Here is a 24,394-nt window from a genome sequence, read left to right as displayed (position 1 = left end):
CCCCCACCCTCCTCTAGCTTATCTCTCCATGCTTCAGGCTCTCTACCTTTATTCCTGATGAAGGGTTTTGCCCGAAACGTCGATTTCGCTGCTCCTTGGATGCTGCCTGATCTGCTGTGCTCTTCCAGCACCACTAATCCAGCACTTTCCAAATGCACAACCAGATCCATCTAGAAGGACAAGGGCAGCAGATATATGGGAATATGACCACCTTCAAATTTTCCTGCAAGCCACTCACCATCCTAACTGGGAAATACATAGCTAAAAATCACACAATACCAGATTATAGTCCAACAGGTTTATTTGGAAGGTAAAGCTTTCAGAGCACTGCTCCTTCATCAGATGGCTAGTGGGGCGGGATCATAGGACACAGAATTTATACCAAAAGATCATCGTGTCATACAGCTGGTGTTGTATATTCAACAAACCTAGATTGCTGTTTAAGTAATTCATCTTTTAGAATGAGTTGCAGGTTTTGATTCATTAATATGTAAATCTCAGAACTTCTTTCAAGTCACATTCCCGAGATGACTTGAGGTTTTAGATTTAAAAAATGACATTTCAGCTCATTAAAGGTATGAGGTTAGAATCTGTCTGTATTCCAATCTTGAGCCAGACTGGTTCTATTTCCAAAGTAGGAATTTATAAAATGTGACATGGATTCATTGCCTAGAGCTTGTGTGTTTTTAGACCAATATAGAATGTATCTGCAAAGACAAATTCACCCCATAAGCTTATATTTGTGTGCATGTGTATGTGAGCAAGAGATAGTGAGAGTCTGTGTGTGTCTGCATCTGTGTGGGAGAGAGGGAGAAGTTTGAGTGTGTGTGTGCATACTCGATAGAGTGTGTGCATCAGCGTGACAGAGTATACGTCTTCGAGAGGGTGATAACGTGGTAAAGAGTGTGGGGTGTGTGTGTGTCTGAGAGAGAGCGCATGTGTACAAGGGAGGGTCTGTCTGAACATGTGAGCATGTAAGTGTGTGTGTGTGCTTGCGTGTGCATCTGCGTGAGAGAGAGAGTGAAAGAGTGAGAGAGTGAGAGTGATTACAGTGTAGGTGGGTCACATGAACCCAAGGTTCCGGTTGAAGCCATCCTCATGGGTATTGAACACACTCACGTAGATCTTCTCTCAGTCAGACACACACACACGCACACACACACTCTCTCTCTCTCATGCACATGCACACAAGTCTATGGGGTGAATTTGTATTTACACAATAGTATCTGCAGATACATTCTATTTTGTTCAAAAAGCACACAATGTATAGGCAGTCAATCCATGTCACATTTTATAAATTCCTACTTTGGAAATAAATCAAGTTTGGCTCTAGATTGGAATACAGACTGTAACCTGACACCTTTAATGCATTGTCTGAACTGAGAGGTCACTTTTTTTTTGTAAAACCTCAAGTTATCTCAGGAACGTGACTTGAAAGAAGTTCTGAGATTTACATATTAATGAATCGACACCCGCAACCCATTCTAAAAGAGGAAATACTTAACAGCAATCTAGGTTTGTTCAATATATTGCACCAGTTGTACAACACTATTCTGTGTCCTCTGATTCTGCTCCACAGCTACCTGAAGGAGCAGCACTCCGAAAGCTTGTACTTCTAAATAAACCTGTTGGACTATAACCTGGTGTTGTGTGATTTTTAAACTTTGTCCAGCTCAGTCCAACATTGGCACCTCCACATCATGGAAATATATAGCCATTCTTTCAATGTTGCAGGATCAAAATCCTAAAATTCACACCCCAACGGCACTGTGGGTCAACTTACGGCAGATGGACTGCGGCGGTTTAAGAGGGCAGCTCACCATCACCACCTTAAGGGCAACCAATAAATACTGGCCAGCCAGCAACACACACAGGTGGCAGTGAGGGAGTATTTTAATGATAGTGACCACAACACAATAAGTTTTAAGTTTGTTATGGAGAATGAAGAAGGTGCACTCAGAAAGAAAAGGCAAATTTCAATTTAATAAGGCAGCATATGGCCAAAATCGACTGGGAGCAGCTACAGAGGGTAAACGCACAGCAAAACAGTGGGAGGCATTTAGAAAAGAAATGGGGACAGTACAGGCTCAACAAGTCCTCTTTAGGCTGGAATGGAGGAGCAACAGGCCCAGAATACCCTGCATGCCTAGGAATATTCAGAATTGGATAAAAGGAAAGAGAGGTATATCACTGGTATAAAAGGAGCAAGTCAGTAGAGGTCTCGCGGACTATAGAATGTGCAGGGAGTATCCTTAAGAAAGCAATTAGCCGAGTAAAGCGAGGGGCATGAGAAAGTGCTGGCTAGCAAGATTAGGGAGAAGTCCAAGATATTCTACAAGTATATCAAGGTAAAATGAATAACCAGAGAAAGCATAGAGCCCATTAGGGCCCAAGGGAGAAATCAGTGTGTGGAGCCAAAGGCTGTTGGTCAGTGTTAAAGAAGTACTTCACTTCTGTCTTCACTTGGGAAGAGGATGTATGTACAGAAGTCAGGAATGTAGATACAGCAGCTTGGTATAGGGAGTCAGGAGAGATTGGAGGTTTTGGTAGGCTTAAAAGTGGACAAATGCCCAGGTCTGGTGAGTTGCATCCTCGGCTCCTGTAAAAGATGGAGGTGGAAATTACAGGAACCCTGGCCCAAATATCTAATTCCTCTCTAGCCACAGGGCAGATGCCACAGAACAAGGATGGATAACGTGTTCCATTTTTCCAGAAGGGTGGTAGAGATAAACCAGAGAATTATAGACCAGTGAGTCTCGCATCAGTGGTAGGGAATTTACTAAATTATTCTATAAACAACCATGGGTAACCTTCTGCTCTGCAAACTGTTTTGGGTTTTTCAAACAAGCATCAAACCCCAGATTATCTAACCTTCCCTAGCTGCTAATGTCTTAAAGCCACATGATTTCTGCTTCATAGAGAATTGAACGTTACTCCCATATTGAACTGAATCAGTATTGCTGTACACACAGACATCTAATATAACATTTGAATATGATATTGACTTATCCAAAGGCTTTCTATCTGATCACAATTTAATTGACAATTGTAGAAACCATTAAAATATAAAGTAGATAACTTCAACAAAATTGAACAGGAACTTTAAATATACTGTCTTTAAAGATTTAGTACCATTATCACAATGTACTGATGAGGTTTATTTGATTATCAAGAAATTATCTTATCTTCCTGTTACAGTGCACTAGAGCAGCAATTGCCTCATACTTCATATTGATATACTGTATGCAGTTGTACTGAGATGAGTTTTCATGGAATTGGGGAGATTTGATGAGAGGCAAAAATGATGACTGACCTGATTCAGGGATGCCTGATCCCATTCCCAAGGTATCTGATTTTCAGACAAATGCAGAATGAGGTTTGGCAGTAAGCAAAGACATCCATTAGATAGTTGAAACAACTGAGTCCCATGCTAAACAATGGTTAATAGACACCTTTGGCTCGCTGATCTCTTCAGTTAATGACATAATATTTATTTACAGATAATAACAATATTTCAAGTATTATAGTTTCTGCTACTGCTGCTTTCAAAAATTGGAATAATTGATACTTTTATTGCCCTCCAGTGAAAAAGAAGTAGATTTTAAGAAGTAGAAAAATATGAATGAATAACTATGTTTGTAAGGTTGCTGTATATTGTCAATAGGATATGGTAGAGTTCATTGTTTCTATGCAGTGGGTGATTAGACATCGAAAAGTCAAAGCTTGCTATGGTAGTACAAGGGAACGTGGAGATTGTATGGATCGGATAAGGGGAGTGAACAGCTATGAGAGATGAGGGCTAAGGACCTTGCTGTTTTTAATATAACTGAGATGAAGTACCACAGCTCTGAGCCAGGACTCATGAACAGCCCATCTAAGCATGCAGTAGCTCTTGTGGCTGCCTCTGAACGCTTTCCCAGATCAGTTCCACTGACCACAGCCATTTTCGAGATGAGCCCTATTTAGTTTGCATCAATGATTTGGTGTTCTCTCTTCAGAAGCTAGCAGACCTACTGAGCATATTCAACACATTTTGTAATTTTTGATGTTTAGAGATGTATTTATAGAAGAAACATAAAAATAGCATAGAGTTACAACAAATAATTAGGAAAACAAATGGCATGTTGGACTTTATTACAAATGTTTTGGAATACAAGAACAGAGCAGTCTTCTTACAAAGGTTGTTGCAAAACTTAAAACTGTTCAGAAAAGACTTCCAGGGATGTTGCCAGGTTTGGAGGGTTTGAGCAAGAGGGAAAGGCTGAATAGAGTGGAGCTATTTTCCATGGAGTATCAGAGGCTGAGAGGTGACCTTATAGAGGTTCATAAATCATGAGGGGCATGGATAGAGCTGAACAGACAATATCTCCACCCTGGGGATTGGGGGGGGGCAGAGTCCTAAACTAGAGGGCATAGGTTTAAAGTGAGAGGGGAAACATTTAAAAGGGATCCAAGGGGCAACTTTTTCACACAGAGAGTGATGCACATATGGAATGAGCTGCAAGAGAAGTGCTGGAGGCTGGTACAATCACAACATTAAAAGGAATCTGGATGGGTATATAAGTAGAAGGGTTGAGAGAGATATGGGCCAAATGCTGGCAAATGGGACTAGATTAATTTAGGATATCTGTGTAATTGTATGATTCTAGGACTCTATGGTTCTAATTATGAACAACTTTGCTGAGATTATATCTACAATACTGAGTGTAATTTTGGCCTTGATATTCAAGGAAGGATATCCTTGCATTGGAGGCAGTAGAGCAAAGATTCATGAGAATGGGCAAATTGTCCGATAATGAGAGGCTGAGCAAACTAGCTTTCTGTTCTCTAGATATTAGAAGAATGAAGACAACTTAATTGAAGCATCCAAGGTTCTGATAGGAATTGACAGATGGATACTAAGAGGTTGTACCTATGGTTGGGGAATCTTGAAAGGGGGGGGCAATTGTGTTAGACTGAGGAGAAATATATTCGCTCAAAGTATTGTGAATTCCCTATCCCAGACAGTTGTAGATAAGTTATTATTTAAAACTGAGATAAACAGATTTTCAGATCGCTCAGGCAATTATGGGATGTGTGAAGTTGGCAGGAATGTGGACATGGAGCCCAAGCTGAGCAGTGCACATTCAATGGGGAGTATAGTCTTCTTCTTCGTCTACTATTTGACCAGAGGTGTTCCACTGGGATTGCTACTGGGTTCGCTGTTGCTGGTCATTTGTATAAACGATTTGGATGAGAATTTAGGAGGCACGGTTAGTAAGTTTGTGGATGACACCAAAATTGGTGGTATAGTGGACAGTGAAGGTGGTTATTTAAGATTACAAAGAGACCTTGATCAATTGGGTCAATGAGCTGAGGAGTGACAGATGAAGCTTAATGCGAAATATTGCAAATATGTGCAGGACTTATACAATTAATGGTAGGGCCAGGGTGGTGTTGTAGAACAGAGCGATCTAGGGGTTCAAGCTACATAATTCATTGAAATTTGCTTCCCATGTAGACAGGGTGGTTAAGAAGGCATTTTGCACACTTATCCTCATTGCCGCGACCTTGAGTAAATGAGTTTGGATATCACGTTCAGTTTACAGGACATTGGTGTGATCTCTTCTGGAGTACTATGTGCAGTTCTGGTAGCACTGTAATAGGAAGGATATTATTAAATAGGATAGGGTTCAGAAAAGATTTACCAGGACGTTGCTGGGAACGGATAGGCTGGAATTTTTCTCAATGGAGTTTGAGAGGTGACCTTACAGAGGTTTATTAAATCATGAAGGGCATAGATAAGGTAAAATGCAAGGGTCTTTTCTTGGGGGTGGTAGAGTTCAAAACTAAGGGGTTTATTTGATTTGATTTATTGTAGCCACATGTCCCTAAATATAATGAAAGCTTTGGTTTTGTGAGCAATAAAGGCAGATCAAAGTAAACAAGGACATACAGAATATAGGGTGCTTAGACACAGAATGAGGCATACAGGTTACACTGCACAGGAGGTATGCAAAGCAAGATCAACATTAACAAGATCAATGTTACTTGAAGAAAGAAAGTCCATTCATCAGTCCACTAACAGCAGGGAAGCTGTTCTTGTTCATGCATGTTCAGGCTCCTATATCTTCTGCCTGACGGAAAAGGTTGTAGGAGAATATTCCCGGGGTGGGAGGGGTCCTTGATGATGTCAGCAGTCTTTCTGCAGCAGCGGGAAGTGTAAATTGAGTCTGTGGCTGTGAGGTTGGCTTCCATGATGCTCTGGGCTGTGCACTCAACTTTCTGTAGTTTAGAATTAGAATCCCTACAGTGCGGAAACAGGCCATTTGGCCCAACAGGTCCACACTGACCCTCTGAAGGGTAACCCACCCAGACCCATTCCCCCTACCCTATATTTACTCCTGACTAACACACCCAACCTACACCTCCCTGAACACTACGGGCAATTTAGCACAGCCAATTCGCCTAACTTGCACATCTTTGGATTGTGGGAGGAAACCAGAGCACCCAGAGGAAACCCATGCAGACACGGGGAGAATGTGCAAACTCCACACAGACAGTCGCCCGAGGCTGGAATTGAACCTGGGTCCCTGGTGCTGTGAGACAGCAGTGCTAACCACTGAGCCACCGTGCAGCTCTTACAGCCCTGGGAAGAGCAGTTGCTGTACCAGGCCATTATGCACCCAGGCAATATGCTTTCTATGGTTCATCAGTAAAAGTTGGTGAGGGTCTTTATGGACATGCTGAGCTTCCTAAGCTGCCTGAACAGACACTGTTGTGTCTTCTTAACTGTTGCATCTACGTGGGGGAACCAGAACAGATTGTCGGGTTATTGTCACTTCTAGGAACTTGTTGCTCTCAACCCCAGCTCCATTGATGTAATTAGGGGTGTGTTCTCCCCCTTCCTTTCCAAAGTCAATGATCAGTTCTTTACTTTTGCCAACATTAAGACAGGGGTTGTAATCATTGCACTACAACACCAAGCCTTATATCTCCTTTCTGTGTTCTGACTAGTCATTGTTTGATATCTATCTTACCATGGTGGTGTCATCAGCAAACTCATAGATGGTGTCCGTTTGAAATATTGAAGTGTGAGAACAAAGATTTAAAAAAAGGACAAGGGACAAGTTTTTTTATTTTACAGATGGGGTGGTTAGTATGGAAATGAACAGCCAGGGAAACTGATGGATACAGATACAGTTACAACATTTAAAAAAACAGTTGGATAAGTACATGAATAGCAAAAAGTTTGTAGGGATATGGGCCAAACTCACAAATCGGATTGTTTGGTTTTAGGAATATGGTCAGCATGGACTAGTTGGACCGACGGGTTTGTTTCCATACTCTAGGACTCTATGGTTTTTACCTTTTTATGGGAGGGAAATCCTTGAAAAGGAGGGGCTTAGTTGTGGCAAGCAGCAGCCTGTTGTATTGTTCTAGAAATGTGGCTACACATGAGTAAGTTAGAAATAAACCATACACAACCTCTAAAGGTTGCAGGTTAGGCTGCTAGAGATCCAGTTGTTGAGCGAGTTGCGAAGATTTGTAGCTTAGATTGAGGTTCTGGATATAGGTTTGCTCACTGAGCTGGAAGGTTCATTTCCAGACATTTCGTCACCCTACTAAGTAACATCTTCAGTGGGCCTCAGGCAAAGCTCTGTACATGATTCCTGCTTTCTATTTATATGTTTGGGTTTCTTTGGGTTGTTGATGTCATTTCCTATGGTGGTGTCATTTCCAGCTCTTTTTCTCATGGGGTGGTAGATGGGGTCTAAGTCGATGTGTTTGTTGGTACAGTTCTGGTTGGAATGCCATGCTTCGAGGAATTCTCGTGCGTGTCTCTATTTGGCTTGTCCGAAGATGGATGCGTTGTCCCAAAGTGGTGTCCTTCCTTATCTGTATGTAAGGATACTCGTGAGAGGGGGTCATGTTGTTTTGTGGCTAGTTGGTGTTCATGTATCCTGGTGGCTAGTTTCTGCCTGTTTGTCCAATGTAGTGTTTGTTACAGTTCTTGCACAGTATTTTGTAAATTAAGTTAGTTTTGCTTGTTGTCTGTATAGGGTCTTTCAAGTTCATTAGCTGCTGTTTTTAGTGTGTTGGTGGGTTTGTGGGCTATCATGATGCCAAGGGGTCTGAGTAATCTGGTAGTCATTTCCGAGATGTCTTTGATGTGGGGGAGAGTGGCTAGGGTTTCTGGATGTGTTTTTTTTTCGTCCAGAACAAAGCACGTCCAGAAACCCTAATTTCTCTCCCCTACATCAAAGACATCTCGGAAATGACTGCAAAACTACTCAGACCCCTTGGCATCATGGTAGCCCACAAACCCACCAACATACTAAAACAGCATCTAATGAACTTGAAAGACCCTATACAGACAACAAGCAAAACTAACTTAATTTACAAAATACTGTGCAAGAACTGTAACAAACACTACATTGGACAAACAGGCAGAAACTAGCCACCAGGATACATGAACACCAACTAGCCACAAAACAACATGACCCCCTCTCACGAGTATCCTTACATACAGATAAGGAAGGACACCACTTTGGGACAACACATCCATCTTAGGACAAGCCAAACAGAGACACGTATGAGAATTCCTCGAGGCATGGCATTCCAACCAGAACTGTACCAACAAACACATCAAATTAGACCCCATCTACCACCCCCTGAGAAAAAGTGAATGACATCACCAGAGGAAGTGACAACAACCCAAAGAAACCCAAACATATAAATAGAAAGCAGGAATCATGTACAGTGCTTTGCCTGAGGCCCACTGAAGATGTTACCTAGTAGGGTGACGAAACGTCTGGAAATGAACCTTCCAGCTCAGTGAACAAACCTATATCCAGATCCAGTTGTTGAATTTGGTCACAATACCCTGAAATTGATGTTACATCCTTGATTACCATCTCAGAGAAGATATTATAAAATTAGGAGATTGCTTTCAAAGAACCTTGTTTGCCTATGGTTGAGGAATAAATTGACATTGCAGCAAAATTAATTTGTTATTAAGCTGCCAATTGTTCCTGTAGACCATGTCACATCTAATGGCCAATGACAAAACAACTGTAAATGGAATCTACACAGCCCATGCCGAGAAAGTTGGGAAAATTGGGTGAGCTTTCCAACAAGGAGTTTCAATGGCAAGATGAGATTCTTGCTAGTGGGCGGCAAGAGGCCTATTTGTATGTATTAGCACAAATTATCTCAATATCACTGAATCTCATTTCGTTATTATACAGTTTCTGATCTCCCATCCACTGGGACAGAAACTAGATGGTGACATAAAAAGTCACAGCAGATACCTATGACTTGCACTCACCACTTGCTCCTTTGGACTTCCATCCTGGGCACCACATATTATCATCTCAGGACAGGTTATGGGGCAGTGACTGCACACATAGCCCATCCGTAGACATTGGCATCCAATATGTACCAGCCTCACCCCATATCTTCATGATGTATCTCCAATCCAATTTCCTTATGTTTTGACACCTCAGTGTTGCACTTCAGATTACACTGCTATCTTTCATTGCAATGCTGCTGCCAAGATACTTTGTGCAGAGAGACAGTAGCCCATCTCATGGGCTGGCTCAGGGAGCACCTCAGGACTAATCATACCTTTCTTATCCCTCACTCATTATGTGCCTTCTTCAATGCTCACAGATACGCTGGCTTGCCTATTGGCACTTTGACCCTCAGCTGCATCTTTAAAACCAACTTGCCATGCAGGTTAGCTCAAACAGGCAGCCCAGCAGCTTGTCATGATTGTCAGCAGTAATCAGACAAGGGGGTGGGCATGTGGCAATACAGCACTATCCCATGTCAATCTCACACATACAGCATGCACCAGCCATCTCATGGCAAACACATGGCATGGCTGTTTGATGCACACGCATCAAAAGTCGAAGGAATGCTATCCTCAATCATGTAGAGGTGGTCTTCCATCAGCCAGCGGAGTTCACACTTCTGTAAGTCAAGGGCATTGTGTGATCACCGTCCATGACGGTGAAGTCAGGAAGTGGGGGGAGACAATAGGACATGGAGATCTGCTAGGCGGGTGTAGAATTAATCAGGTGGTCACAACCACTGCGGCCTTGATGGGGTGGGGGAGCTGCGTGCAGCACAACAGCGGGTAGGACTAAACTGTAGGGACTGAGCTTGGAGGTTGAGAACAGCAGTTGTAATTCCAGGTGGTATGGAGAAACATGCGTGGGATTGGTAGTGACATGCTGACCAAGGGGTAATGGAGATGGGTTGTGGTAGGGTAGGGGATACCTTGACTATCAGGCTGACTATGAACCTCATTGTACCAAATATAACCAGTGTTGCCTTCCAAATGTAATTGATTTCGAGAAGCGAACTTCAAATGGAAAATGGCTGTGACCAGACGCAGAGCGGGCAGAGTTAGTGTCTTCTTTCTGTTCCACACATCAGATCCACTTCTGAGAGATGGGAAGCCCTTCAAGGGGCAACTGTATCAATCATGTACTTGCAGCGTACAGGCTGAAGGGATCTGTAATCATAACATTGTGTATGTGAAATGTGTGCAGTGTCCAACTGTGTGAGGTACAAATGTTGGTCTCAAAACAAACAAGACTATGTCATTGGTCATTGTAGATTAAAGGTAGCCTTCTCTGTGAAGCAGAAATAATCACAGATGAAGGTAAAATCTTCACCTGTAGGCATAAAATGTAAAGCAAATGCAAGTTCCACTAGGCTGCACAGGGACATGGAATTGAATCCTCTCACCTTGAACTGCAAATATTCTGCAACATGCTCAGATATGCAATGATCCTTTTCTTGGGCGATGTGGGCTGGAAGGAGGCGCCAGCCCTCATGTAGCACTTGTAATCTCCTACAGTCTCATTGTGACTGCACCCTTTGATCTCTGTCTCAGTGTTGAAAACATTTTGTGAAAGGGATTCTGTACAGAGTTCTCTGAGCTGATGGCTTGTTCTGATCCACTGAGAGAACTGTCAGGCTAATTTTCCATATTTAAAATGACGGAATTGGAAAAAATCGTAAACTGTTGGTTTTAAACAGCTGTTAAAAGAGCTCCCAGTACTGGATACAGCTTGTGAGAGATATTCACATGGTGGTCTGCCCACCTATGTGAGTATGAATGAGAAAACAAGACAAAACTGGAAATTGGCTGTGGTAGTCTGGATTTTCGAGAGACCTGTGGCATTGCTTCCCTTTATTTGCTTTAACGTTCATATGCAAGTCCACTGTGGTCTCTTAAGATGGAATATAATATTTCAAAGAGTAGGGTCTAACTGTGCTCCTGCTTGAACAGACAGATGTCCTTCTTGCTGCACGTGGAAAAAGGTTTCAAGGAGTCACTCAACGCTGACAGTTTTCCCTCACTCCAATCAGTCCAAATGATGAGCTCCAGCTCCATGTGAGTGGCAGCAGTTTAAGTGGATGGGCACATGTTGCCCTTTCTCAGACAATCACTGTAGTTGCTCACCATCATCTCTAAATTGAAATAAATTTTGCTTTAAAATTAAGTGCCCTGGAATTCAAGAGGGAAAAAAAAATCTATTTTTCAGCTGCAGAGTCTGTATCGACAATGACCACCTTTATCTAAATAGTGTTTTAATGTAATTACTATTCCAAGGCTTTGACCGTACCATCATCAAACAATGTGTGATGCTGAGCTCCATGAGGAGATATCAGATCAGATGTCCAAAGGTTTGGTGAAAAAGGTGGGTTTTCAAAAAGGTGTTAAAGTAGGAACATGAGCTCTGGTACACAAAGGGGGAGGGAGGGGTTTTCTAGAGTTTGGACAACTGAAGACACGACCACTAATAGCAGAGCAATTATGATTGGGAATGCACAAAAAGAGTCTGCAGAGAAGCACAGATACCTCTGAGTTGTGGGGCTGGAGGAGATTGTAAAGAGCTAGGATGCAGAGTGATTTGAAAATGTGAATGACAATTTCAAAATCAAGATGGTGCTGGGTGAGGAGCTAACTAAATCGCCGAGCATAGAAGTGATAGGGGATCAAGACTTGTTGTAAGCAAAAGGTCTAGATGACCTCATTTACAGAGAGTAGAATGTGGGAGACCAACTAGGAGTGCATTGAATTAGTGTTAAGGCATGGAGGAGCTGAGGCAGGAGCAATGGTGAATGATATTACGGGTGTCTAGATAAATGCCATGAATATAAGGTCTGAAGCTTATGTGACTTATTTGCCTGTGTTGGCAGGAAGGTGGATATAGTCAGTAATTAAAAAGGAACTTTGAGCCAAGACTAAAAGCATTCAGTAGGTCAAGCAGCATCCAAGGAACAGGAGAATCGACGTTTCGGGCATAAGCCCTTCTTCAGGATTCCTAAAGAAGGGCTTATGCCCAAAACGTCGATTCTCCTGTTCCTTGGATGCTGCCTGACCTGCTGCGCTTTTCCAGCAACACATTTTCAGCTCTTATCTCCAGCATCTGCAGTCCTCACTTTCTCCCCGAAGATTTTAACCTACTGCGAATCCTCTTACAAGGATGCCTTCCTTGAAGAAGCTCTCTTCCTCCCTCTACAAGGATTTCAGTGAGTCCCTCTCTCACTGCACACCCCAGGTCATCTCCTCTGCACAGAAGGATTCCTGAAGAAGGGCTTATGCCCGAATCGTCGATTCTCCTGTTCCTTGGATGCTGCCTGATCTGCTGCGCTTTTCCAGCAACACATTTTCAGCTCTGACCTCCAGCATCTGCAATCTTCACTTTCTCCTAAAAGCATTCAGTAGTTAGTCTTCACTCTTCCCAATATTTAATTTGAAGAAATGTTAGTCTTCACTCTTCCCAATATTTAATTTGAAGAAATGTTTGCTCATCCAGCACTGGAAGTTGGATAAGTAGCCTGATAATTTAACAACATTGAAGAATTGAGAGAAGTGGTGGTGAGATTGAGCTGGCTGTCAGAGTACATGTTTAAACGAAGGCTGTGCTTTTGCTTGCTATCACGGAGAGGCAGCACATTGATCATAAACAGCCAGATGACAGTGGAGAGTTGTTGCATGATGATAGTGGTAAACCATTCACATCATACAAGAATGAAGAGTTTACTTTTACCACAGTCACTGAGGATGTTACTTACAACTTTAATATGACCCCCATCTAGAATATTGCATTTAATTTGAGCTCCAAACTTCATTAAATGTATGGAAGGGGTGCATGAGTAATTCAGAAATGTACCAACGTTTGGAAGGTTAAGTTATGAAAGGGTAGAATATGTCATGTAGACTTGCCTTCAGTAAAAGGAAGTGTGTTGATTTAATTCACCTATTTAAAATGTTGAAGGAATTTGGGAGGCTAAATATAATTGTTTCCTCTGATGATTGGAACTCTGGTACAAGATGCCATAATTTTAAAACTAGAGCTAGATCTTTCAAGAGTGAAAGTGCATTTTTAAAAAAGATTATCATGGAAATTCAACATTCATTCCTCAAAAGAATGTGAACGCCAGGTCAGCTAAAATGCTCAGAACTGAGACTGATACTTTACTGTTAGGTCAAAGTATTAGGAGATATTAGAGCAAGGCAGATGAATGCAATTGAAATGTAAATCAGCCACAGTCATGGCAGAATAATATTGAGGGGTTGAATGACCTCCTGCTCTAAGGATAGTGCCAGAGAACTCTTGTACATTATGGATAATTTTCAAATCTAAAAAAAATCTAAATTTAAAAGCTTGATGTGATTATTAAGTACAAGAAATTATTTAAGAGATAGACACAATGGATTGGTCAAAGCTGAATTCATAAACCTGGTTAATTGTTTTAACATCATGTATTATTGAATGCCTCAATTAAAATAATCAGACAACATCCTAGCTTAAAAATGATATGCATGTTTTGAATTTAGAGAAGAGAAACACTGGAGAATATGATAACCAGGCATCAAATTAAGGCATGATAAAGGCATGTCAATCAATGGCCAATAGTCACTGTTAGCAGCAGTGGGGCAGGAAGGTGAAATTTGAATCAGTCTGTTGGTTAGATCCTTGCCCCTTTTCAGCAGAGGATTTTGTTGAATGCTGCTATTGTGTCTGCTTCCACCACCACCTCTGGCAATGTGTTCCAGGCACTCACCAATCTTTGTGAGAAAAACCTGCTTTGCACATTTTTTTTAAACATCTCCCCCACACGTTGAACCTGTGTCCCCGAGTAATTGACCCCTCCATTCTGGAAAAAGCCTCACTTTCCACTCTATCTGTGCAATTCACAAACTTCTATCAGCTTGCCCCTCAATCTCCTGTGTGCCAGTGAAAACAAACCCAGCCTATCCAACCTCTCTTCATAGCTACAATGCCCCATAACAGGCAACATCGTGGTAAACCTTTTCTGCACACTCTCCAAAGCATCCACATCCTTCTAGTAGTGTGGTGACCAGAACTGTAAGCAAGGGGGTGTCATCACTTACTGCGCTGTGATCCTCTGACCAAAGACTGGACCATTGATAAAGTGAGGCTAAGCAATAATGAGAGTCAACTGGGAACTCATCATTGCCTTGAGAGAATCTCACCACACTGCTTGAGAAAATAATCCAAGATTGAACGAGATGATCTCAACATTGAGATAGGGTCCACTGAACATTTTGCCCAATTTTAGTACTCATCTCACCACAGCCACATCACTCAGACCCTGAGAACATGTAGCCCATTACGTTTTGTTTTTGGCTAATCCAGAGATTTGTCAGTGTTTTTTTTGAGGGTCCCTAATAACAAAGGTCCAGTTGGATTTCTCACTGCATCTTAACAACTCACATCATTAATTATCTGTCCTGCTTGCATTGTGTCTCTTTCACCTATCTCTGTCCCATCTTTCCTCAACATGCACCAGCACTAATAACTATGTCACCCACTGTAATGTCACTAATTTCCCCCTGTTCCTCATTACAGGAGAAGACAGCTCATGACAGGACAGGCCCATATGGCTGGAGGGCACCTGACGTCAATGTTCTCGCCCCCATGAAGAGAGAATTCATGCCCTCACAGACCAATACCACTCCTAAACCACCTAACGACTAAGCACAACTCCTTATTCCACTGCTACGCTTCCATTAGCGCCCAGTGTCACTTTCAGTCATTGCATATCATTTCTTAAGATTGGCTGCATCGCCTTCTCTCTTTTTTGTCTTGCAAATTCTGTCAGACTATCTAGCTATGGAAGAATCACCCTCCTCATCCTCTGAAGACAAGAGTACTGAAGCTTCAGGGGAAAAATCAGCAAGGCTGACTCCCCACCAGGTTGATACTGACACCTTGGTGGGAAGTGCAGGCACAGAGAGGGTGGGTATACAATGTGATGAGCACTTCCCTGCAAGAGCTCTACAGCTTGCCAGGGAAGACATGGCCAAGGAGTTGGCACTCAGAACACTGTCAGAGACCAGGCTCAGCCCCAGGCAGGAGACAATTCTGTGGTGTTGGCAATCAGGGACTTCATCCATACGCACAGGGAGGAACAGGAGCTACAAGCAAATATAAGAGACATAACAGTTCTCATTGCCCAGTGCAGTGAGTCATGTGACCACCTGGCTGTCTCCATGGACGCAGCAAAGGTAGGGATGTGTGAGCATGTTGACCTGCTGTGCTGTTCCAGCAATAAAGTTTCAACTAACAGTTCTCATTGCCCAGTGCAGTGAGTCATGTGACCACCTGGCTGTCTCCATGGACGCAGCAAAGGTAGGGATGTGTGAGCATGTTGATTGGCACAAAGTGAGCAAGTACTAAGAAAGCAAGCAAGCATCCCTACAATACAGCTTGGTCCTGTCAATGAGCTGTTTCCTTCCCTCTTAGTGTCCTCAGTGCAGTCGCACAATGCTAGTTGGTGTACCCTGCAATGCAAGTCTGTGTGTCCAGAACACATTGCTGGTCGTAGTATAAATGCCAGTATGCTCATGATCGGTTGATTGGTTCCATTGCCAATGGTCATGGAGGAGGAGTGCATTTGGCTGGTGCCCATGTACCATTCCCTAAGATGATGTTGACTCCTGTCCAATAATGGAAGGTATCTGGAGCAAGCAGCAAGCTGAATCTGCCAAGTATACACTCTGGCTTCTTTGCCAGATTTCTCTGACATTTAGATTGCTTGCTAAGATGGAAGGGTGAATATTAATGAGGCAAGTTGTGGTGCCTAATAAGGTATCTAACATTTGGTAATCACCGTCAATTGGCATCTTGCTGATGCCTAGCACAAATCTCACCTCACCGTTTATGAAAAGCATTTACTGTAATACAGAGCAAGATGAACTCAACCTAGAGATGGACCTTTCCAGACTTCCTGTCTGACTCTGCCTCACATCTCGATAAAGCCTGCATTGCTCAGACTCCTATAAGCTTATGCTCTACGTCTGCTAGAGCAGACAAAAGGCTAGGTGTTCTGTGGTAAAATGACTCACTTCTTTCATTCTGAACCCCTCTCCTTCAACACTCAACAAATCAGAAGTGTGGTGGAATGTTCCTTACCTGCCTGGATTGGGCAGCTGCAACAATATTCAACAAATTCAACATGACCTAGAATAAAGCAGTCTACCTAATTGACACCCCATCCATCAGCTTAAAACATTCACTCTATGCACCACTGATATGATTACCGTCTGCATGTACAATTTCCAGTTCAGAAGGTCATCTTTAGCAGTACTTCCCAAACCCTTGAGCTCTATTGTCTCGAATGACAAGGGCAGCAGATGAATGGAAACACCATAATCTCCAGGTTTCACTGCAAATCACACACTATCTAACATAAACTTGTGTTGATGTTTCTTCATCATTCCAGGATCTACTTTAAGAAGTATTTAGACAGGCACTTGCAATGCCAAGGCATATATTGGCAAAGTGGCAGAAAATGAGAGTAGAATAGTTAGGTGGTTGTTTTTGACTGGTGCAGACGTAATGGGCTGAAGGGCTTTTTATGTGCAATAGACTTCTGTGGTGTTATGAAACTAACATCCTGGAACTGCCTGTAACACTGCACTGTGGGAGTACCTTCAATAAAAGGACTGCAGTGGATCAAAAAGAACAATCTTCTCAAGGGCAATCAGGGAGGTGTAATAAACATCAACCTTACCTGCAGCATCTACATCTCACAGATGAGTATTAATATATGTTTTACTTCATAAGTAAAAAGAAACTTCACAACTTAGAATTTGCAAATAACAAAGATACACAAGCTTAGTTTCAATTATTATGCAACTATATAAGGTCAGAAGACTATCGTAACCTTCATACACTTTGTAACTGGGCAATTGCATTTTGTAGCTCGGGAGAAGCAAGAGAGAATCCAAGGGAAACATATTCTTATATTTACTGTAACAGTTCATTCATTAAATTATAATCAGGGGTCCAAAAGCAGATTGTGCGCCATTAACATACTTGATTAATCGAAAATACCAATTTATTCAACAGTGATTTATAATTTATTGTTTTTCATTTTTCTTCTTGAACGTTAGCGTAAATTGATTTTACTTTTCTTCATTTAGGTAAATCACATTTGTATATTGGTTATAATCTTGCACTAAAATTTATTTTTCAGAACAACTTTGCCTGTTATGTATTGATAAGTTTTCTCAGTCAAAATTGATTAATTCCACCCAATAATGCTGCAGTGAACAGGAATGTGATACAATTATTTTAAACAATTATCCACAATCATTTGAGAATCATACCACCTTTGAGCTGGTTAATGAATTACATTTGTAGATATAAAGTCCGGTGTTACTGTATAATGATGAGGAACTGACTCAGCAATGTCATAAAAGAAATACATATGAAATTAATATAAAACTTAATAAATCAAAGTCTCTGTGAGGAATCTGACATTGTCCCTGTAATGTTCTATTGCATTTAATACTCACACATCAGTAAACATAAATGTGTGGATGAGCAAAAACTGAAATGCATTGTATCCAGATTAACACTTTCTGAAACCTAAGCAACAACATATTGATTTTGCAGTCAACAAGAATAGCAAAAACAAAATATAAGCTCCCACATTATCTGACAGTGAAATTATTTTTTTTTAAGTTCCCTGCCATGATTAAATTCTTAAGGTAGACTCAAATTCCGTCAATGTTTGTGTATGGAGGAAAATGGTCAGGTTATCTGGCATTTTATACTCAGAACAATCCACCTTTTTAAAGTGTATAATAGGCATTTTGAAAATGAATTATCTTACATCACAATAAATGTATTGATGTTTAAAAAGAACCTTCTAAAAGTCAGTTATATCAAAACAAAGTTTTCGTGACAAACACCTCTGTTAGCAATATCTATAAATTTTATAATTAACTGACTAATTGTATATCATTATTTGCTTGTTTTAAGAATCCATAGAATGACAGTGGTCCAAATCAAATTGTTCATTTAATTAAGCATTGGTTGCCATGACGGAAATTCCATTTAAGTAACAAGACTGAGGGCTTATCAGCCTCAATGTAACATTAGTTCAATTATTTGGAAATGATGTAATGGAAGAATGGGTATAACACAACATCTGTGCAGGTGCAGTCTACTCATCATTCACAACAGGGCAAGAGGTGTCATGGCAACACAACAATCAAATACAGGAGGGCACAAAGACACTGGGCCAGAAAGGTGAGCAGCAACTGAGAAACATTCCCAATAAATAGGAGTGGAGTACTGATTAGCATAATGAAAAGGAGAGATCTACCACAAATGCTTCAATCTCTAATAAAACATTACAATACTGATATTGTCAAGCAATTGTGGCTGGACAGCATGCAGCAAAAGCTAAATTGTGATATACACTTAATTTTATTATTTCGGTTCAAGCTAACAATAAATGTCACTTAAAAATATGTTTGCTTTCAAAAACAAATGAGTGTCTGTGGCTTTCTAGAATGCTGCTTCAGCTCAGAGATCACTTGAACAATTTTTGTTTTGCATTGATCTTTCTTGACAAGACACCTATACAATGAAGAGGGAAATCCCGGCCTTGGAGTGAAATACCATTGCCAGATATGAAGTGCTTATGTTAAATAAGAGCTTTGTGTGTATTGATGTAATAGTCATCTAACAGTGTGTAATGTTTCGGCCAAAATAAATTTTTTTTCATATTGTGACTGCTGCCTTGTAGGGGAAGTATGGTTCAGAGAGCTGGAAAACACAGGCTTGTTGCTCTGCAGTGCAGTGTGGAAGGTTGTAAAGACTCATGAGAGTTACAGGAGCACTTTGGGTATATCCCCTCCTCCGTCTGGAGTATTCCTCCACAGCAATCAATATTAAAAAGGAGGAAAGCAGCAAGTACAAACCGCTTGTTACTGAAAACTCAAGTAAACCACTGCTTCCCCCCCCCCCCCCAGTCCTAGTGTTATCTAAATAAAAAGGAAATAGATACAATTTATTGAGAATCTACAACTGCCTTTACATTTATTGTGTCCAAAAATAGAGCATTTATTAAGCCTTGTAACAATATTTCAAACGCAGACATGTATTTTTCAATGACACTGAAGCTATTTCTCCAAGAATACAATTTTAGTGAGTGCTTTTTTGTTGCGCTATTGCTTAGCAGGGAACACTGCTCACAACGTTGTGCTAAGCTGCCTTGAACGAGCAGACCCAGGGGTACCTACCAGTCGGTGTGAGGTTCATCAATGACGAGGAGAATTTTGGCTTTCTTGGCAGCGCCGGTGGATGTTTGCTCCACCAATCCGGCAGCCGCAGCAGCCGTAGTTTGCTTGACAGCATTTGAGATGGAGCTGAAGAAGCTGCTTCCGGTAGACTGGCTCGACTGCCTCCTTTCTGGGGTGGGGGAAACCGGCGGAGGGGGCTGAGGGGGATCTGGACGCTGCAGGTCAGTCATGTATCCATTTGGCAAATTAGCAATAAAGCTGCTGTCAGAGAGTCTCCGGCGCAGAAAGTTCATCATTTGTGCAGAATCTTACGGTGGAACCTGGAGCACCAAAAAAAAACAGAAAGGCTGGGCGCCAAGCAGTTGGACAGGGGAGTTTCAGAAGCGAACCTGCGTAATGAGCAAGCTCCTGTGCGATGTCTTTATATCTGTGTCTGTCAAGCGTGCTCAGCTGGAGAATCAGATCCGCACATATGCTGACGTTTCCCTGGCACAGCTGCTGAGCCTGTAGTCACAGAGCCGATGCCTTTGCTCTCCTCTGCCTTCCTTGACTGAAGCCTTGCTCAGACCCAGCCACTGCCTGATTAGCAGTCAAATGCAAACTGCATCCTCTGTCACGATCCAGAACGCTCCGAGTGATGTGCTCTTGAATGTTATAGGTGGCATGGAGTTGTCACATGGCAGCCAGTCAATCCCCTGCATAAATATTCAGATAAAAGGTGGGACATAGACCACACTTCTTGCTGACTTTTTAGTCCTGCTTTTTAGTTGCAGGGCATTAAAGAAAGCTGAACAGATTAAATTTATATGTATATCGTCACTGGACAAACAGATGTGCCACAATGTGTTTTATTTATAGCTTTCCAATAACCGTGGCTAACAAATGCACTCAGCAACCTCTCAATATGCAACGCCTTTGAATTTCGTTCCAAAGGTTATTCTCAGGCACAGCTAAATTGCATTATTTTACCAGTAAGATTTCAATAATATGTTTTCTCTGCAATGCCCTTATGTTACAGTAATCAATAGATGAATAATCCATTAAATATAGTCAAAGAGCATTTTAAAAATTTTTGTTCTTTAATAATTATCCTTTCAAGCATACTACACAATCATTCAGCTTCAGAACAGGTCAGAGTTTAGACTTGTATGAATGTTCCCAAATAAATATGAAAATAATAAGTAATTTGCTTTTGGAATTTCATGTTCATTTTTGTCACCATAGAAAACAGTGATTTAACACTTTGGGAGCGAGTAAATAGGAAAATGTGATGCAGTGATATGTAGCTCCTGTCATGTTTTTGTCGTCAGATCTTCCCCTGTTGTAGAGTTTTTGATAACTAATGATGTTGATAAATTGCTTGCTGTTTGACTCCTCACTGTGTGTTCTACCCTACGATTCCTGCCAGATTATTTTCTATAACCAACACACAATTTAACATTATGAAGTAGAATTGCAGAAGTGTACACATCCAGAGAAGGGGGCTTGTTCCCTGTGTTTTCTGAATGAAGCAAACCACTGCAACCTTGTCACATTTGTACTGAAAGCCTGGAAGTGTGAGGAGCCCTCTCAGGTTGCAAAAATTATTGTAGATGAGAAAACACAGGTATTTTGTGTATGTGAAACTTCCCTTGAAAATTCAGTTTGCAGAATCCAACATAATTATAAAGTATGGGGGCTTGAAAATCTGGGGTGATGCTGGTATTATAGAGGTTTGTAAAACAAAGAGAAAAAAAGATCACACCAATTTTTTTTTATTGGCAATGCACAATATTTTAATAAAGTCTGTTAACTTAAGAGCAAATTTATGCAACCAATTTGAATTGTTTGCCAATGCCTTCCATTGAAATTACAATAGCTTTTCAGGATTATGTCAGGCCTCTATCAATGGTTATTACATTTCCAACATGTATTCAGTGGCAGTTATCCAGAATTATGATTTTTTTTGACAGTTGACAGAATATTCAATAAGCAATTCTTGGTGAATAACATGAAATATTCCTATTATATTATTTCTTCTTCACCTCTCTGTTGCTTATGTCCCTGCTCTAATTATTGTAAATGCTCTTATTGGATATTCCTCTTTTGTTGCATTGTTCAGACAATTTCAATGTAGGAATTAGATTCTTACAATAACCAATAATGATCATTTGGCTCCTGACTTTGTATTAGTTTTGTTACTGAACCTCTAGTAATGTGTAGTAAAGTCTTCTAGTGCATAGCTACATGAGAACTGACATCCCCCTAATTTATCAAACTGGCAGTCCATCTAACTGAATTGTCAAGGCAAGTTTCTCATATACAAAATGCCTATGTTTTCTCATATACAATAATTCAAACCAATTGCAAGAGTGTCTTGTAGACTTGGAAGAGACATTTCCTTCATGGAATTTACCCATCTGGTGCAGAATAAAAGAAAGATTTCTCAAGCTAGTATTTTAAAACAAACACAATATTGATTCCGTGCCACATGGCTGCTTAGAAGACTGCTTCAAAGCAGAGGCTGCATATGACTTTGACTTTATGTTGAACTCTTACTCCTTTTGGATTACTATGATCACGTTGATGTTGAAGTAATGTAATTAGCAAATTAATTTTTCAAGAGAGAATTGTTGTAATAAAGTACTTGCAATAGTATTATGCTAAAATAGAAAATAGCTTCTATCTCACTATTTAATAGCACTGTTTCACTATGATCAGACTGTGCTATGTTGTTGGGTCTTAGCATACTGCACTTTCTGTCAGATCAGAATCTGCATTTCAAAATGACGTATGTGTGAAAAATAATTGATGGATGGTGTTATCTCCAAAAGCTTCTGAAGCATTTTCAACTGAAATGTTTAAAATGTAGATAACATGTTTGTAGGCACATAGAAACATTTTTTTGAAGTATAAACAGACATTCAGGTCATTCAGTCAATTTTTATCAGAGATTTTTCAATATGTGAATTATTTTGTCTCAATTTTCTGCTTGCTGGGATTACCGGCCGAACATTGGCAGAATGGGAGATGGCTATGTCCATTCATTGTACTGTCTTCAAGCCCAAATAGATTTCTCAGTCTAATTTCAATTTTTTTGTGGTAGATTGTAGCAACATTCCCAACTGCACTTTGGATACATGGATGAAAGGGTATGGGGTGGATGAAGTAGCAATGCTGATTAAAGAACTAATAGGGTGACAATATGAAACTGATGTGTAGATCTGCCAATAATTATACTACCTGCTTTGGACATTTACTTGTTGCAAGGCTGGATATTTGTTGTGTGCTGCTGACATTATTATCCAGTGCCAATAAAGCAAAAAAGACAGGATGTAATACGTGAACACAAATTTAAATGCAGCTATTTACATTTGGACAAGCACTCTGCTGGCCCTCTATCACTTCTACTAAAAAAATCTAACTACCTACAAAAAAAGTAAGGGAATCCATATGCACAGAACCCTATTTTAATGTATATTTTCCAATTGTGCCTTTCCTCACAGATACAGCTAAAATAACATGAGAAAGTGACATCATTCTCTTACAGGTAATGATAAGTTGCTGTTATATAGATAGGTTTCAACTTGGGTATTGTCTTATTTGCTATAAGGTTGTCATACAACATGACTATTTAGCTTCAGTTTGGAGAAGGACATACAAAAACTGTCACTTTCACTGCTTGCCAGAATGCAGATTGAGATGTATTGGAAAACAGACATGTTTAACTATACTGTATTAGGCAGGAAATGCAAGTATTTTACTGGATGAATGAAAAATGTGAAGTCAATTGTAATAATCAATATGATGAGACCAGGACAAGAGATAACCAGGGAAAATCCATTTTGACCTTGGATTTCTTCCCCAGTTACGAATCAAATGACAGGCAGTCTGCTTACACTGAATCTTTATGGTAGTTTCTGTGCTGACAAGAAAATGGAAAAATTACAGGACAGACTGTTCAGAACAATACTAAAACCCAAGAAGATATAGTAGCTGAAGCAGGCCATTCAACCCATTGAGCATCTTCTACCAGTCAATTTGATCATGGCTTCTCCCAACTTGGCTCCATAATCCCTTAATACCTTGGACTGCTCAAAATCCATTGATCTCAGATTGAAAGTAATTGAATGAGCAAGGATTTATCTGGGAGGGTGTTCCATACTTTATTGTCCTTTATGTGAAGAAATTCTTCCTTACCTCTCTGCTGTATGACCTGGCTTTGACATTAAGGTTACCTTCCCCTTCCTAGGCTCCCTCCAGACTGAAAAATGTTTCTTTTATCTAACCTAAGAATTTATTTCAAAATCCTGAAGTCCAATCAAATTACCTAACCTTCTATGTTCCAAGAGTTGATTTATTCTCTCTTCATAATTTAAAGTTATGAGTCCTGGTAACATTTTGATGCATTAGTGCTGTATTCCTTTTAAAATCAATTATTCTTTCTCACATGTGGTACCCAGAACAGTGCACAGTGTTCCAGATGTTATTTCACCAGGGCTTTATATGATTATAGCAAAACTTCCTCTCCTAATAATCTATTTTTCTCATTATGTAGACAAAAATTCAGTTAGGTTTTGAAATTTTTTTGGACCTGACTAATACAATTTTGTTATCTGTGTATATGAATCCGTAAATCACTTTGACCATTTGGTGTTTCTACCTTCCTGATGAATAAAGAAAAAATCAAATTAATCCACCTTTGGTTCAGCAAGCACAATCTAACATGGAATCCATCCACTGTAGTTTAGCGCAATCATTCAATTTATCAATGCCTTGTAATGTTATGGTCCCATCTGCAATACTTTCCACAGCAACAATATTTATGTCATCAGCAAATCT

General features: G+C 40.6%; 1 protein-coding gene across 1 annotated transcript in view; it reads right to left on the bottom strand.

The window, feature by feature from the left end:
• Nucleotides 1-20,575, bottom strand: part of syn2b (synapsin IIb) — a 405,239-nt gene extending 384,664 nt beyond the window's left edge. Inside the window, exon 1 of the mRNA XM_043707946.1 lies at nt 19,574-20,575. Coding sequence (XP_043563881.1) covers nt 19,574-19,869 — 296 coding nt within the window. The 5' untranslated portion in view covers nt 19,870-20,575. The remainder of the gene's footprint in view (nt 1-19,573) is intronic.
• Between the last annotated feature and the right edge of the window lie 3,819 nt (nt 20,576-24,394).

The sequence above is a fragment of the Chiloscyllium plagiosum genome, chromosome 18 (genome assembly GCF_004010195.1).
Source record: "Chiloscyllium plagiosum isolate BGI_BamShark_2017 chromosome 18, ASM401019v2, whole genome shotgun sequence".
NCBI lineage: Eukaryota > Metazoa > Chordata > Chondrichthyes > Orectolobiformes > Hemiscylliidae > Chiloscyllium > Chiloscyllium plagiosum.
The sequence above is the reverse complement of the archived record's forward strand: the minus strand, read 5'-3'. Positions and strand labels throughout refer to the sequence as shown.